The sequence below is a fragment of the Tyto alba genome, unplaced genomic scaffold (assembly GCF_018691265.1).
Source record: "Tyto alba isolate M040663 unplaced genomic scaffold, T.alba_DEE_v4.0 Super-Scaffold_1, whole genome shotgun sequence".
NCBI classification, from domain to species: domain Eukaryota; kingdom Metazoa; phylum Chordata; class Aves; order Strigiformes; family Tytonidae; genus Tyto; species Tyto alba.
In genome coordinates, this window is record NW_024881261.1 from 6,706,995 (window position 1) to 6,725,635 (window position 18,641).

Consider the following 18,641-nt stretch of genomic DNA (forward strand, 5'->3'; position numbering starts at 1 on the left):
TATTTCTCCCAACTGAGAAGCAACCAACTGAGTTTAATTCAACAAGTCATATACAGGCATTAAAGGCCTTTCCAGGGTAAACTTCAATATGCTTCCACACTTATGACAGTAGATTGTAGTCAAAGGCATAATACATGACACAATATACAGCCTTCAAAAAAATCCAGTTAGAGGCTTTATAGCAAATACAAAGTCTGTTTTCCTTGCTCAGTAAATTCTAAACAGCATTTTATCCCCTGAGTGTTTACAAAAAAACGATGGTTGATGTGTTTAAAGTCAGAGGACATGCAGAATTCCTCTCTTTCCCAGACTTTCCAGTATACTCTCAGCATAGAATTAAAGCTCTATCAAAGTTGTGAGCATCTTTCCAATAATTGCAACTGAAAAATACCCTGAACACTTCAACTCAAATATGAGAAGATGTGTATAAGCATCAGTTTCTTCTATCTAAAGAAAAGGAATAATCATTGTAAATAGACTACTATGTGTTATGACACTCCACTCCTTACTTTGATTATGTTAATATCTTTAGAAAAGAGATGTTGGTATGTTGGGTAGTAAGAAGCCTTTAAAAATTACAGACCCTTATAATTAGAAGTGCTCTGTGAGAACCAGAGGCTGCCTCCACGAAGAGATAAAGGGAGTTAAAATATGCACCACTTATTTAATGTATGTTATCATCTAAAGGGAGTCCTGCACTACTTCCTGAACAAAGCATGAGAGACATAATCTCTACAGGATCACAGACAAGTCAGGTGAGCAGGGATTTCAGGGTGTCACCCTGCTCAAGCAGGGTCAGCCCTGAGGTTGGACCAGGTTACTCAAAGCCATGACACAATCATAGTCTCCTAAAAATTGGACAAAGGATAGCAAATAAGGGCAAGAGAGTGACAGCAAGCGCCAGCAGCAGTTCTCCTCACTGACAGCCAGTGCTGGAACAACATTTCTGTACAGGTACAGGCAATGCGACTTGGAGAACACCTGCCTTTGCCTCCAGCAGTCCACCTAGCAACCCTGGGGCTAAGGTGGATATAAGAAAAAGGAAGCTGAGGAAAACAGGACAGATTCTATGCAACAGTAAGACCACCGATGAATAGGTAAGAAAAATCCTTTTAAAAAAGGGAAATTGAAATGCTGCCAAAACTGCCAGCAACAGATGATGATGTCTACTGCTTCATCTAAAAAGAGAGTCTACCATTTTTTATATTGCTTTTCAGTAGGCAAAAAACACAGTCTCTGGAAAGCCAGGGCAATCCAAGCTGAACAGAAAGGTAATACAATAAGGCAACCAGATAGATACTCCTGTTAGGCAGTCCTATAATCTCATCTATTCCCACCTAGAGAAGGTTAGCCACACAACTTAATCCTATGAGGAGATCACCAGAGTATGTCATTAAACAAAACAGATACTCTGGAATTACACCATCTAGAGCTCCAGTGAAATAATCAATATGATTCCATTGGAAAAAAAAAAAAAGTATAATGTAAAGGCATTTCTAAGCAGATACACCTTAGGGAAAACTGGAAAAGTCTCTGGGTACGCTTCAGTTTATCTCATGTTAACAAGCCCTAGTAGCAGTACACAAGAACTTAAGAGCTTAATACAGCCAAGTGAGTTCTGTATCATTTTATCATTTTTAAAAATGCACTCAAAGTCATCTTGGTGTACAATTCAAAACTATTTGCATTCTAGCCAGAACCACAGAACATTGAAAGAAAACAGGAATTCCCTAGCAGATAAAAAGAAAACAGTCAGGAAGTAATTATGCAGATAAAGTATGCCCTACAGTAAAAGCTTCAACAATAGCCATAGAACCGTATTATAATTGCCAGCAATATCTAAATAACTGAATCCCCAAATAGAGTATGCAGTTTAAAAAAAAAAAAAAAAAAAAAAAAAAAAATAGTTCCATAGAATAGCTCCAAAAAAAAAAAAAGTGTTATCATCTACTTAGTGTGGGAGGTATTGTGTGTACAGGAGAACACTACAGCTACATGTCATTCCAGAAGAGTACATATTTTAAATCATCCCTCTCAAGATCTAATGTTAATTTTTAGTGGTTTATGAACTATGTCAGAGCAGATGGCAACAACTAATTTAAAGTACTATATCTAATGTAAGCTATTACCTCCCATTCCTCACTAACAGGAATTTAGTTCCTCTTTTGCTTCAGTCAGCACACTACTGCTGTTTATTTTCTCTAACACTTCCCATACAATCTAGCATTTCATTTCCCCAAGTACATTTGCAGTAACTTTTCTTAAACTGCGCATAAGCTTACAATGCGACTTTTTGCAATTATTTTGATTTTAGCCAAGAAATTCCATGATGCCATTTTGGGTTGTTTTTTTTTGTTTTGTTTTGTTTGGGTTTTTTTTTTTGTTTTTTTGTTTTTTTTTGGTTTTTTTGTCACTTTAATAAGTTAAAAATTAGTTGCATGCAAAAAGAATGATTTAAGTTGTTGATTGGATGAAGTTAGAATTGGCAGCAATTACACCTCACTGAAGATATTTCAGATGCTGAACCACTCCTTGTTTCTATCAAGATTCAGAAGCATACCAACAAAAAAGCAGCTTTCCTTCCCTGGGGATAGGGAAGGAAGAAGTCCACTTCCCTTCTGTTTACTGAGTCTATGGAACATGGCCAGCAGCATTTAATTTAAGTCTAATTAACCAGCACTGGAAGAGCACACCAAATTGATACAAATACAGACATTACACCACATAGGAGTGTGCTTTGATCAAGAAACAGAAAAACATGTGGTTGCAATGAAGGAGTTGAGTGGAGATTGCTGAAACTAGTTACGGAATCCAGCTTTGGTTATAGTTAGATATACAGTACTAACTGAGCATATTCTAGCACTACAATGTTTGATCAACTTGCTAGGTAGTCTCTGATCAGAAGTGATTTAAAAGCTTCTAAATGAGAACTTACACCATTAAAAAAATATGCATGAACTAGCAAACTGTACTACTAGCAATGACTTCAATAATCAGAATCCAGAGTCCTTCTAGAAAGTGATGGAAAATTAAAGCTGTTAAAACAGATAAGTAAACCTCAGCTCAGAACTCAATTTCAGGCTGCCATTACCATTTTAGATTAAAGTATCTACTTTTATTCTAACAAAAAAATAATACAACCTCTTTCTAGTTCTGTATTGGGATTTTGACAAAAGGAAACTGAGTGCCTATGTTTATATTTTGTACGTATGCACACTATCAGGACCACAAAACAATATTAGTATTCTATAAAGGACACACTGTTTATGTAAGAGATGCGCTTGCATCTACATGGGAAGATCATGCAGAGACAATTTTAATTGTGCATCTGTACCAAGAAAATGTGCAATGTTCTGTTTCAGTAACTTGTCTCCACAACACATCCTAAAATCCTTTTCATTCTATTCCTATTTTTACTCCACTTTTTCTTGGGATGGGCCAGAAAAAGGTAAGAGGCCAAATCATTGCATTCTGTTACTCAATTAAGATTTTAGTGTTTGGGTTGGTTCCCCCCACATCCCCCCCAAAAGCATCTTAATGGGTAAGAAAATTCAGTATTGGGGAAGAACCAAATGATACTCTAAGTAGACTTTCATCTCCAATGTGAATGTACAATTATGTCCAGATGTACAACTGACCCTCTCATGGCAAAAATTCTTTAAAGAATTAAAAAAAAAAAAAAAGTAATATTGGCTAGCTCATTTCTACGAGACTGCTTCCTTGCCACAGAGGCTTTCCTACAAATTCTCCTGTACTGGGTCAGCAATAAAACCAGCAAGATTAATAGTAAATTAAATCCCATCCCTAGTTACAGCAATTTGGCAAGGGTATTTCAATGCTAAATTAAGGACAGCCCAAGACTGACTACAGGGACATTTCAAGGTCATTTTAGGACTATTCCAACATTCTTGCATTAAGCTAATATTTCAAAAACATTTAAGGGTCTATGCCCAAGAAATTAAAGAACATATAGTCTTAGTGACAGCTTTAGAGTACACTGGTAGCAACTTCACTACTTAAAAAGGTATTTAAAGTTCCCAGTATTAGTCAGTATATGCTAAGCATTTTTAAAATACACCAGTGCTTCTCTCCAACAATAGCTAATACCAAGGTTCTGAGCAGGACAAGTCCATACAGGATTCTAGTTAGCCAAGAGAGCTTCAAATTAAGTCTTCTGATCCTTGTAGTCTGGGGGGCAAGGGAGAAGAAATCAGAGCAACAAGTCTTCCTGTTACAGATCAGCTCTGGGAAAAGAGCATTTCACCCAGCTTCTGCAGCACAGCACTCTTACTAACTGGAGATAACGGTCCAGCAATGTTAAATATTTATACAACTTCTGCTGATAAAATTTCCAGGTGACAAAGATTGATACAAGAATAAGTAATGAAGACAGGTTACTGTTACAGAGTGCTAGGTGATTCAGATAGAGGATTACATAAAACTACACTTAAATATGATCAAGTGAGAGTTCACTAACAATAACGGGTTTCAGGAGACCTATCTAAGACATCTCAGTCAGCCCTCTCATTTTGGCTGCAGCCCCACAGAACACACTCATCAGCAACTGTCAGTGGATTCAAGGGACCAGTAGTTCTCAGCAGAAGAGTAAGGATAAAAAGCTGGAGACTGTATATTTCTTCAGACATTTAAAGGTAGAAAATAAATGTCTGTTGACAGGACAGTTGCATCACTAAACACCAGAATATCAACAACGAGAAGGACAGTCTATGAACAGTTTGTGATGGTGTCATCTGAACAAGGCAGAGAAGAAACAAAATGCTTCCACTGGCCTAAGCAGCAACTGAATGGAGTGCCTGGATGGGCATAATTGATTCAGTAGCTCTGTAGGACACATGGAAAGATAATCAGATATCAGGCTTATTACCTGATAATCTTAATTTATTTGACACCAGCAAGCTGGCACCTGTCAAAGTGTCACATGCTAGGGGAAGTTTCAACTCAGCTTTCATAAGCAGAGGAAGTGCCTCACAATAAGCACACATGCAAGGATATTCGGTTGCCATAACACACTAGACCTTTCAGAAACCATTTGACACGCTCTCCCCCTTCAAAGGCTTTTATACTAGACTCCCTAGAGAGAGGGGGGAAGGCCTCTGTGTACATAAGTACCTCATTTTTTTTTTATTATTATTATTAAAAAAATAAAAGAAAAAAAGAAGGAAAAAAATCCAAACCACAACACAAAAGAAAACATGCCAAAAAAACAATCACTGAGCACTTTCCCACAGCAGAAAGAGGTCATTACTGGAGTTGAGCCATCATTCATCATGAACAGCACGTGCTGAGCAGCACAGACAACCTGGATGAGAAGAGAAAGTGAGATAGCAGAGTCTGAACCACTTCATGTCATCAGATCTGAAAAAGGATGGCTGAATAGATCTGTAGAATGAGCACAGACAAAAACATCAGGTGAAATTCAAAGAAGATTAAGTGATGCAACTGGAAAGAGGACATGACCATAAATTTCATGGAGAGATGGGCTCTAAACTATTACTCTCAAACATGAGACCTAAGGGTTACAGTAACTATGGAGACATAGAACTATACTGATCTAGAACTAGATCTGTCATGCACTCCTGCAGTGGTGTACCAGTCCCTGCTCGCCTTCCTCCCCTATTGCTAGTATGCCACTGCCATCTTGATTAATCTGTTTCTATTCAATGGACCACAAACATCTGATCCTGCTATCCTGGAACACACTTGAAACTTTACCTGTATTGATCATATTGCCAGGCACTACTTTAAATGCAGGGTCTAAGCATTCACAAAAAGAACAGCACATGCAGTAAGCGAAGCAGAGTTTATAGCTAGTTTTCCTATGTCAGTAAATAGATATCCAGAGTTCTACTAGCAGAAGAATCCTAGACAAGGGTGGCATATGTTAAAATAAATATTTATTATGGCTACGAGAAGCTGCAGCTGACTAAAGGTAAAAGAGCATTGACCTTATTTTACAGGAAAAAGTAGAATCAGTTAGAGACAGGCTTAACATTAAATCACAATGCATTCTATACCTGCTTTCATTTTATAGCTATGTCTTATATTTAACTACAAATAAGCTCAAGTGGTCCTCTTAGTTTCAAATAGTCATCTGCCAAGGTAGTAATTATTCTTCAGGCTTTCACATAGCATTGAAAATTCATACCTTATAGTTTTGTGAAAACTTCCATCATTACTTTTTACACTGTACCATAGGAAAACAAAAAACTGCTTGAAAGGATTATTCAAAAAGGTGCAAGGATTTTATGCATCTCATATGGAGCCTCAGATAGAACTTCAAACACCAATTTCTACTTGTGAATGCAGTTCTCTGTTTTTACAAGACAGTGATAAGCTAAAACATATACACTGGAAAGCAGAGGGAATTTGCATCCGCAGCTATAATATAATCACTTTGACGAGTTCACATAGTTGGTGAGTATTTCTCCATTGCAAAGAACCATAATTCCATTTGAGCTACACAGTATTATTTGTAGTATCAGACTCTAAAAACAAAACAAAAGGAAAAACCCACCACATACCTGTATGAAGTTGAACTTTACCAATGACTCCCTCTACCAGGCCCAAACAAATGGGATTCCAAGCCAAAAGAAGATCAGTGGCTGCAAAAAAAAAAAAAAACAAAACAAAACAAAACAACAAAAAAAAAAAACAATGCTCCTGTTTTTTTGGGTAAACTCAACAGCTTAATCAGTTTAACTGATTTAAACAGTTTAATCGATTGATAGTCATTCTTTACACTTTCCCCACCATAGAAGGTAGAAAACACACCACAATTCCTGCAATAAGACTAAGATACATATGCTGTTCAACTTTTACTTATTACCAAGTAGCTATGACCAAATTACTAAGTTTCCAATGTAAAGCTATATCCCTGATATTTCAGGGAAAAAAAGTACATAATTGATTTTGGCTATGGCAATTCAGTTTAACAGACGCTTAATTCTTCTAATATCCATTAGAATTCCTAACTTAAGTGAAATTTCACATGGTTATAGTGAAATTGAATACAGGTCATTAAGTTAATAATGTAGCTACAAAAACCTAGCAGATATTAACTTTCAGCCCCAGCTCTCTCCCATAACTATCCAATTACTATTAGTTTCACATCCTCCTTCTACATACATGCGCACACACACACACACACACACTTCCTCTTTTGTTAAAACACTCTCAACAACTACATGGAATACCAAAGTACCCAAAGTTTAAGTTTCTAGTTTGCCTACTGTTAAGAAATTCCAGTGAGCCTCGTAAGTAGTAGAAGAGAAAGCAGGAAGGCAACACTATCAACTTTCTTATCTGTGAAGGGTACTCCACTCAACAGGCATTTAAGCCACCACTTGATACAAGCCAGTAAAAGAGTATAAACATGTAGAATACCCTGTGGTCACACAGACATATTGTTGATACTTAGTAAGTTTTTAATAGTGGTGTAGTACCTGTTCAAGAGTTCAAAACTGTGGGAAAGAATAAATTTCATAAATCAGCCATTGTAAGTGAAAACAAATCCTTGAAAGCAATTGAAATCCTTGAAATCCTTGAAACAAATCCTTGAAATCTGTGTAGGAGAGAACACACTCTCAAAGGCAAAGGATGAGAAAGTTTTTCTACACCAAGAAGGACACAAAGCTTGTTATTATCTACCAAAACTCTCTTTTTCCAAGGTGGAAGAATTTCTCCAGTTTTAACATCGAGAAAAATTAAGTATCTTAGCTCCCTGTGTAAGTAAATGAACATTTGAAAGTACAAACTCACACAATATCTTTAAGATGAAGATGAGTACAAATCATCCACCTGCACACACCTTATTTATAAGACCTTAGTTTCCTGTTAGATGTCCGAGATCTGCAGGTGACAACTGACAGGCAGCCTGATAACTTTTTACATACTTATTTTCAAACACTGTATCCTCCTTGAAACATTTGTGATTGAGACTTTGCTATTCCAAGAATGAACTTTTACTCCTCCTACTTTTCAGCAGAACATTTAATAGTAAACCAGAATCAGCTAATTTCATCATTAAATACAAGCATTTACACGAGATACAACAGAAATGGTTTAAGTCAGGATAGATCTAAATTGAACTCACTTAAACGAGATGTCACATGTGCTTGTATGCAGACAAGAACTAAGAGCACATAGGAGCAGAATTTAAAGCAATGTTTGCAGGAGGCAGTACCGAGCTACAGTTAAATGTGTGTAACTAGGCTGTACCATTTAATGCGCTGTATCTGCAGAGGAGCTCCTGGTTCTTCCTGTTTCACTGTAAGAGTGCTGCAGTTTCTTGATCTATACAGAACCTAGTATGAATCATGCCATAATTAAATGAAGTTCTTAAGGAGACTAACATTGATAGATGAGCACCAGGAAATAAGTGACAGTGGCTATGATTGAACAGTCTGATTTACCCTCAAACCTTGCTGAAGTACCCGAAGTCATCTTCTATCCATATGCCAAAGACTTGTGCTCATACAAAACAAGTTTTAGGACAGCCTGAGCTCAGATGCAACAGCATCAGATGCATGAGTATGCTGAGTCGAAAATCTGCATTATCAAACTTACAGGAAAGAGGAACACAGGAAGCTTTCCTTGCTCCCAAAATTTCCACCTTTTTTCCCGGTTCACCTGCACAATCCCAGAGTCTTGTCTTCATCCCTGGGAATTTTCTGGAGCTGTATTGTCTCAGACTTCACCTAATTTTTGCTATTTTTGCAAATGACTTCCACATTCATATTCCACTGTGAGAGGTAGAAACCAGCTAGATACTTCAAGCAGCCAAAAAAGGCTAGGCACAGGAGGAATTTAAAGAACCAAATCACTGAAGGTTTACCATAGCTAGTACAAACCCAGTAATCTAGAATATCATCTAACTATTTTTAAACCACTGATTTCCTGCTATGACAAGAGATATTAGTAGGAAAGCTCTGTATAGTAAGTGAGGTTTTCTAGGAGCTTACAAGAGATTAAAAAAGTTGAGAAAACAAGATTTTGTTTTAATTACAGATATAAGGAAACTATAGTTTAGGCTCGCCTGCAAACGAAAATAAGGAAACTGGTATCAGGGACTGTAGGACAAGTAGGTCTTATGTAGCTGTTCTATTAGTTTTGGGGGTTACTCTGACATATGTAGCCCTAGATAATCAAACGCAATGTCCAAGTCTTCTACCAGAATGCATCTCCCTAGTAGTACAGGGGCACAATGAGAACAGGCTCTAAACTCTGACTCCTACGTTCACTTAAAGTATAGACAAGCTTTGGGAAGAGAATACATTTGGAGTTAAAAGCACATTATACTTTAAGAGTTTAAAGGCAGTAAATATGGATCCACCAGCTGGGCAGCACTGGCTCTTGATATAAGTGTGATTTATCAAGCTACTAACAGTGAAGACTGACTGACTGTTTCAAAAAAATTTCCATGGGGAAGGCGGAGCATAGGAATAAAACAATACATATTTAGCAGATTAACATGGTTTTTCAGCATCCAAGAAAACCTAGATGCAAAGAAGTCTTACAGGAGAAATGCCTGTAGGCTGTGAAAAAATACTAGCTGCAGAATTGCACTGACTTTCTTCAGTAATAGTATCACAAGATACTTTTTTTCTCACACTACTTCTAAAGAACTTTCTATAGGAAAGTCAGGGTGACAGCACAGAAGCAAGCAAGTTGTTTTAATTGAATAAAACACATCTGGTTCTGACCTCCTGATAAGAACTTTGTTACTGGTTATAGCTCAGTTTCCTGCATGACAGCCATATCTCGACTCAGAGCCAACACCCAATCGTGCTGAATAAATATCACTGCAGTAAATACCGATATAAACCTCTTGCTCTTGAAGAGTACACTCTGAAAATGTAAGATAGATGAACTAAGTTAAAAGGTTTAACTACCATTCCCCTACCCACTCCCAAAGAATATGGGCTTTCATGTTGAGTGAACTCCTGTTTACTCTGTTTTGGAAGCTGTCTTCCACTTTTGTCTAGATACTGTAAATTTGTTCAAAACTATTCACTTACAGTCATTTAGTCTGTCTGGCAATTCTGGCAGCAACTGCCTTCAGCCACTATCTTGTATCTGTAAAAATTATAACCACTTAATCTTTGCTTACATTACAATTTTAAATATACAGAGATCCAAGAAAGGTAACTGCAGGCCTGTAGAAGATTAGTCTTTAACCGTAAAATATAGGAGAAGTTAAGAGGCAGCATAAGTTCAGAAACAGTGATACATGTTACAGAAGGTATTTACATCTTTTTAAAGCCAAGGGGGAAAGTAATCACGTAAAATAAAACAAAAATCCTCAGTTAAAAGTTTTTGGACAGTACACATAAGAGGTATGTGACCACATTTCTGACTGCTCAGTGTTGAAACAACACATGGCAAGGCTGAACTTTATTTTACTTTTTCTTTTTTCTTTTTTTTTTTTTAAAAAAAAAAAAAAAGCCTTATATTGATAAGAATTATCTACCACACGACTCTATCAAAGGAAACACTGGACTTTCTTCTACACCCAAAACAGACTGAATGCTTTAAGGTACAGTGTGAAACACAATTTATCAATACAGTTACTCCTGTTTTCCCACACAAACTTATCTTACTATAGATGTCATACTAGTCATCTAGTGATCTCTTGAAACTCAGACAGCCAGGAATAAAGACCTACCAACCTGAAACTGCAACACAATATTGTTGAAACAGACTTACAGTATTGTGCTGGTGATAATGACCACTGTCAAAATAGTCTGTTCTTCAAAGCAGAAAGTAGGTAGCTGTGTACAGAAAGTCACTACAAGCAAGAAACTGAGCCCCATAGAAGATCTTCCCTGACTCGAGGAATTCACTGGTGCTCTCCATAGATTTCAATTTGAGAGAATTGCCAGGGTTTGATAGGCCTTAACACATGCCCTTAATACTCTGAGGTAGGTATTCGCTTACCAAGTTTCCATCCCAAACTGTTCATTCTTTCCCTTGCTAACTAAATTCAAGCTATTGAAATAATCGTTGCCTCTTTTTGCCAATTCCTATCAGAGGTTAATGATTACTGACTATGTATTTACCATTCACAGTGATTGTATCAGCATTGTAGTTGCAGCACAAGAACTTCCGTCACAAATTCAGAACAAAACCAGCTTTGATGTGACTATTTCCACCACCCCCCCTCAGAACTTACCAGCAGTGATGCAGGGCCATGCAATGCCAGATAAAGTTTCTTTAATTCTTTGTGTTTACACAAATGTAACCCTGAAAAAAGTGATACAAAAGCAACTTGGAAGAGCATCAAAAGTCAAAACCACTTTCTAGCTCTTTCTCCAGTCTACCACCAGCAGAGTTGATCCTAGGTCAGGCACAAATTCTAGTAAGAAAACAAACCACTGCTTTGTGATAAGCCACTTGCTCAACACTGAATGGCTCTAAGCAAGTCTGACGAGTTTAAGGAGGTGAGCTGTCAGCCTCCTTTGGGGAGAAGGAATGAAGAAAAAAAGATTTCATTTGTAATCACTGGAAGCCAGCCCTTACTACTGAGCTGCTGCATGGTTCAATCCACCAAACAGCTATAACTATCTTCCAACCTTGGAAGGGATCACACTCTTCTCATCTTCCTCAAACTTTGTTGGCTTTCGGGAATGGACCTTGACTGGAAAGTGTTTCCTGTCAGTGGACTCCGTATAAAAGTATACAAAATGTCACCAAACTTCAAGCTCAGTTTATATGTACGTGTATAAACGCAGGCATAAATGCATGCTATTTCTCAAAAATTCTTTCCATAGCCTGACGGTGTAGCAATTCTCACACATCAACACGAGCATTAGTTATTTATACATAAAAAGTAAAAGCTGAGTAACCCACTGTAAATAGACAAAGTATGTTTTCAGCTCTGCTAATGTAGTTTTTGACACCTGAAATGTTAACTTTCAGGAAAAAACTTCAGTACTATTTTTAAATAGATTTGAGATTTTTTTTTCTTTAAATTGTGTCTGCTTTAGATCAAAGACAACTACAAGACTATTATTAGCACTATTTGACCCCTAAGACCTCTTGTGGCTTTTCAAAAGAAAGTTTGCTTTCAAGTTCCAGTTCATCTTTGAATAGTGTTCTAAAATATCAACCAGGATTAACAGATTACAAATTAAATAGGAAGATTTAAGAGTATAAACTTGAATTTCTTTCTCTTGTAAGAAATAAAGTACTACTTATGCAAAAAAAATTTAGGCTAATTAAGTTTTCCTTTCAGCACAAATTTCTAAATTTATATTTAAGCTACTATAACTGCAGAAAGATGGAGTATTAAAACATTTAGGATTACAAATACAATCCCAGTTAGTCTTCTCATTGCTACTACACCTTACAACCTTTCTAGAAAGCCTGCTTATCCTCCAGTCTCCAATAATGAGAAGCATGTTTTCCAAACAGTAACTCAATAAAAGTTTCTCAGAGAGTGCATGTCTCAACTGTAGAAGCACAGAACACTACAGAGTACACATCTACCCACTTGTGACTAAGAAAATGAAACAGTGATTTAGTTTCTTTGGACACTCCTTCAGTATCTCAAAGTTAGACTAGATGAACAGGAACAGTCCAAGTATAATTCAGGTTGTACAGTGACAGATTTAAAGCAGCGGGGATGGGAGTATACAATATGAGTTTGTATTATTGCTGCAAAATCAGGATGCAAGTCCCAGAGAAAGTACCCAACAAAAATGAATCCTTATGTACTTTGATAAAGAACACTTCTTTGTATTCTCTTGCAGTCATAAAATGTCCTGACTCACCAGGAATTGCTCGGGAAACTTAAAAACATACGGAAAATGTTCAGTTGTCTGGAGAATATCCAGTACTACAAGCAACTGCACAAAGAACTCTTGTACTAGAAGTGGTAACAAACTGCTGTTACAAGTTGTTACCAGGTAAAACATCTTCCCTCCTAACAGAATTTGACCCTGTAGATCAGTGGTCTCCAAAATTTGTCACATCAGTGAAAAAAACATATTTTAGTAAGAACCCCAAATACATGTATATTTATTTATAAATTATATACATGTTCTATTTTATTAATAATGCATACATTACAAAACATAGGCAAAAATAGAAGTATTAAATGGATAAAATAAACACTATTTTTAAATTATTTTATCTTTATTAATGGTACAGAGTATTTTCTTCCCACACCAAAACGGATTTTTTTGTGCACCCCACTTCAGAAACCACTGCTGTGGGTGGCTGGATGTGTGCAACAAGCTGTTAGATGTGTTTCAACCGCTTGAAAGTAGGATCACCTCCTCACCCCTTCCACAAACCTCTAGACACCAGTCCGCAAGTGACCAGCAGTGACTCTTGAAATGCAAATAGGCTCGCTAAGGCACTGAAGCTCAGTGGTTTGTTTTGGTTTTTTGTTTGTTTGTGAGGTTTTTTTGCTTTAGACTTTCCCTTTATTATTCTACACTGATGAACTCTACTAATAAACACATACTTTCTCAGAAGTGATACAGGTAAGGAAATAGTATCTTTTATCTTTCCAAGAGTAACAACACTGTAGTAATTAATATTATTACTGATCAACACACATTTGCATTTTCAGCTGCTATTTCAAGACTCAAGTTGTTTGTGGGCATATCCTTAAAGCTAGGAAAGCAGTAGGCTGTCTGCATTCTTTTAATTTTTTTTAATCCTATTTACTTTGTAAGAGGGATATTATCAGAAAGGCAGGAGAAAGATTTTATTCAAACCTACTTACAAAACTGACAGTTTAAACACTATGTTCACTCATTCTGAAGATAAGCTGTTTTAAAAAGTTTGCTCAACAGTTACACCTATATTCAAAAAAGAATGTGAGAAAGCTAACCCATCTTCAAAGGATTTAAATATAAACATTAATTGAGCAGAAGAATTTCACATTTATGAAAAAAAGTTTGTTTTATCACTGAACTGACTTATGTTAATGCTCCTTAAGAGCCATGAGAGAAATACTGGTATAGCTGTGGTGAGCCAAGTCTAAGCAAGCTAAGGTTTTCCCTCACTGTCACCTTTGCTTCTCACTCCATAATTAATATTCCTCTCTGACTACCCAACTAATCAAACTCAACACAATAGAATAATTACAGGATGGGGACCACCATTTGAAACACTAAATAAAGGAGTTGTACTCAATAACTGGGCACATGTGTTTCAGGAACAGAAAGTAAAGGATATCATGCCACATGTCCTGTTCCATCCTCCCTCCCTCCTGGTTTTTTTTTTTTAAACTGTTGGGGACAAATTTACTATTTAATCAAATGACAGCAAGCAATATATCACTTCAACATTGCTGGAAGACATTTCAATATAGGGAAAAACTTAAACATCAACCATACCTAGGAAAGTTGTTTTTCCTAAACTGAGAAACAGACAAGGAGAAAACAAACTGAAAGTTAACAATTAATGACAGACCAATACATTGGCCATTTACATTTTGCAACTACCTCTTGGGCAAGGACATATACTTCTAAATATATCTGAGTTTTGCACAATGCTGGCATCTTATGTGATTTACTTCAGCCTCTCAGTAGGATCTTGCCTACTATCCCTCATCATGTTATCAGAGATAAAGACTTACTACATTACTCAAAGTAGAGCATAAGTCTTCAAGCTCAAAGGATATTCAAGTGGCTTGTTTTCAGTTTTTCAAAGACACAATGAACACTGCTTCAGGGCTTCTAGTCAACTAAGATTTCTTCCTTTAATGGAATTCTGCTTGGACACTTAGGTTCTTCCTTTTATTTTGGTTCAGCTTTTCAGGAAAAAAAAAAAAAAAATCCTCTCCCAGTTTCTACTGAGGAAGGAATTAGAGGCATTTGGAACAAGAAGATACAACTGATCATTAAGTATTATTATTCCTGTTTACTAATGCAGAGCTTTGATAAAGGTTTTTGCACTATTTCCAAATTTCACCTCTAGAAAGCCGTCCAACAATTTCTTCTCTTGATACTTATCCCTATTACTTTGTTTCCTGTGAAGACATGTGAAATGCAATGACTTTAACTAATAAGGATATAGTTAAACATGATCAGCTGATAGAACTGATGACCATCAGCTGGAAGTGTTAACTCCACAGACAGGAATTAGAGCACTTCACAAAAAGTTTAAACATATGGAGGGAGAAGAAAAACCTGCACATACACATAGGCACACCCCTCCTCAGTGGATTCTGTTTTCATATTCTAGCTTACAACAAGCATTATTTCCTGGTTAATATTTCTGCAAATGACACTTGCAAGAGTAAGTGATATGGCTAAACCACAACTGCAAATCAACTGGGAAAAGTTTTGTTGTTGTTTGTTTAAATAAATAGAAGAGTTAAATTATCCTAGATCAAGTTAGATTACCGTAGCAGGATAGTAGGTTTTCGAGAGATAGAGATGTAGTTGTGCATATAAATTGTTCAAATAATCATATGCATTTTTTGTAACAGATCCAGAACATTCAATGAACAAAATTACTTTTTTAAATCACAAGTTTATAGTAAGTTTAGCAGTTAAAAAGCAAATTTTGAGTTACCAGATTTGTATCTTATTCTCTAAAAACCTCTATTATATTAAAAATTCCTGTTCTTTAAACATGAATCACGAAATCTCTAAATACTGACAAGCTTTTTTGTCGGTATTCTCAAATCTTTGAGACCTTTGAGGGGAAAAAAGTACAGTCTGCCAAACTCTAGGCCCTGAGTCTCAATACAGAACCCCAAGAGAATGAGTTTCTGAAACACACGTTCAATATTTAAACTATATCGGAGACCTGCTTGATATTGCACTGAAGAATTTGCTTCTAAAACAAAATTCTAAACCACCATCTGAGAAGTCTTACAGTTTGAGGGAAGTATTTAGTGGAAGTTATTGCAGAGTCCCTTGCCATCTCAGGGCTCCTGCTGCAGCTGCCATGCTGCACAGCAGTTTGGAAGAGAAGCAAGAGAAAGTGTTTTAGTGTAATCAGCCTCACTCTTTCATTACCAGCAAATGCCCCACTGCCCACCAAACCACTTCCTGAAGTCACCCAAAACCTGCAGGTAAGTGTCTTAAACTTCTCGGCTTCAGAAGCTACAGCATTAACCATTATTTCTGGAGCACAAGTTCAGCAACATAAAGTCTCTCTGGTGTGCTTAATAGTATCAATGAAGACCATTTAAAAAAAAAAAAAAAAAAAAAAAAAATCACATTCCAATTTACAGCATAGTTGTTTTGCAAGAATATGAGTAGCATATCAAAAAATTGTTGCCTTTTCATACACTTCAGACAGTTTAAAACTTAAGTGACTTAAAGCTTTAATGTTTCCTTACACATACAGCTGAAATATCACCCACATTGTTAAACTGTGAAAGAACCTAATAAGAATAACAGTATTCACAGATTAAAGAACCATAAGCCTTTGACATAGATGCAGACCCTTCTTAATTGAAAGTCTGCTACCTGTCAGTGCCTTCTGTTCTAAATATTTTAGTTGCCGTTAGTCTGCAATTTTCTATTCACTATTTAGTTAATACTAACCCAAAGATACTAAAGATAAGTCTAGCCTCTGCTAGCAAAATACAAGCCATAAAAATCCACTTGAATTACAGATTCATTTTAATTCTGGGAAAAAAAAGCTTCTTATTCTTTTTTCCCTTCACAAAGTGAGCAACTTTCAGGTTAAAAAAAAAGTAACAGCACATCAAGCTTAAGAGGTTTTTTCATATATTTGTTTAAAACCTAAAGTCATTTCAGTGTGGGCAAGAGTTCCAAGACACCTATGTATCTGCGTTGGGACAAATTTGGCATTTCCAGACCTTTTCATATAAGGAAAATGGGAAGAAAAAAGAGACAGGAACAGTCTTGTTATATTCACCTTGTTATCTGCTACTAAGACTCAGCAGGAAACTAAACAAGAAACATCTCAACAAGATTTATTTAATTCTCACCAGGTTAGGATGTAGTATACTATCAACCCATTTAAGTCTCAGTTTTAGGTTTATTATGCTCTGTAAAAAGAATAATTGATTGAATTACAAAGTATATCTTAATGAAAGTAGAAAATAATTAATCTCTGGTACATACATTTGAAGATCATGCCTCAGTCAAAATTGACTAATGTACATAATATTCAATCAGACAAAGGATGTGCAGCAGCCCACCCCTCTCCCCTAGTCCTCTCTGTTCTCTTTTGCAAGAAGGAACAAGCAGCAGCAGGGAACTAACTGCTCGAGATTTTTTAAGCATACATTCTTGCTGGGTTGCAGCTAATACAGATCAGTTCTGACATCTGGTTTGTCACATACGCCACAAGTATGTTGTGCTGACAACTAAGAAAGGGTTCAGAAGAGAGGGAACAGAATGAGCAGGCAAGAGTGAGAAGCAGATCAGTAACCATTGCAGCTAAAAAAGTGTCAAAAAACAGCTTGAGGTTCCTTATGAAGCAACTTGAAATACGGAGAGAATTTTTCAAAAGCTACAACTATATATTCCAGAATAAATAGGCAGTTTCCAAAACATACTACTGAAATTCAGGAAGTCAGTTTTGTATGAAATACTTTATTCAGTAGCATGAGTTAACACTTGGGCCATCACCCCTCAGAGCCATTCTTAGGACTAATCTGTAGCCTTAAGCCTACTGATACATCTATTGCTATCTGTGGCATTGCTCCTTACACAGTTCATTAGACCGAGGCCTTTCCTTGAGCACTTACAGTCATTAGACTCCAAACAAAGGAGCTGCTCCTCCAGTCTACAGCCATGAAGAACAGCTCAGGAATTCTGACAAGTGATTTCTACATGACTCCTGTAACATCTCTGAGGAGTAAAGCAAGCACACATAGCTTTAATATTAGATGGCCTTATGATCTGTGATTCAGAGATTTCACACAAACAAATGCTCATTTGCCTCTAATTATAGCTCCAGAGGTAAGACACATCTTAACACCACCTTACTTTTACAGGCAGAGGCGATAGTCTTTGAGCAGTAAGTCCCCAAAAGCTGTGTTAGAATAATTCCAATCTGTGTAACACTCAAAATACTCAGTTTCGTTTTCTCTGGGGTGGTGGGAACCTGCATTACTACTAGTAATAGTTTTAGTGGCAACTATTCCCAATGTTATTTACTCTGTCATTACTGCCCAGAATATTATCAAGGCCAACACAATGATAATAGACATTTTCACCCCATAAAATAGTCTCATTCATTTTCCTTCCTGCTGATAAGAAAAAGGTGAGGAGAATTCAGCATCTTCAATACTTTTGCTCTTTTCTCTATGTATATGCACATGCATATAAAAATACATAATTCATACCAACATTGTCAATAAAATTATGTTTGTTATCTGTATAGAACTACCAGTCAAGAACAGCCAAGTGGAGCATAAACAGGGTAAACCAAGAGTGAAATCCCGATCAAGACCTGATGTAAGGTATTTAAATCATGGTTGAACAACACATGTTTTTTCACTACACTGAAAAAAATTCACTGTAGACAGCTAAAGTCCTAACAAAATCTACAATGCCAAAGTGATTCATGGATTTCCTGCAGGTGACTCATTAGTGCTTTCACTCTGGAGAAGAAAAACACCAGAAACATCTTGTAAACATAGGCAGACATCCTTCAAACCAGGGCCAACCTCAGGC

At 36.6% G+C, this 18,641-nt stretch overlaps 1 protein-coding gene across 2 annotated transcripts in view; it reads right to left on the minus strand.

The window, feature by feature from the left end:
* Positions 1–18,641, minus strand: part of INPP5F (inositol polyphosphate-5-phosphatase F) — a 45,878-nt gene that overhangs the window by 24,704 nt on the left and 2,533 nt on the right. The window contains exon 2 of one of the 2 annotated variants that reach the window (XM_042792727.1): positions 6,543–6,623. The exons of the other annotated variant lie outside the window; for it this stretch is intronic. Coding sequence (XP_042648661.1) covers positions 6,543–6,623 — 81 coding nt within the window. The remainder of the gene's footprint in view (positions 1–6,542; positions 6,624–18,641) is intronic. 2 annotated transcript variants of the gene reach the window in all.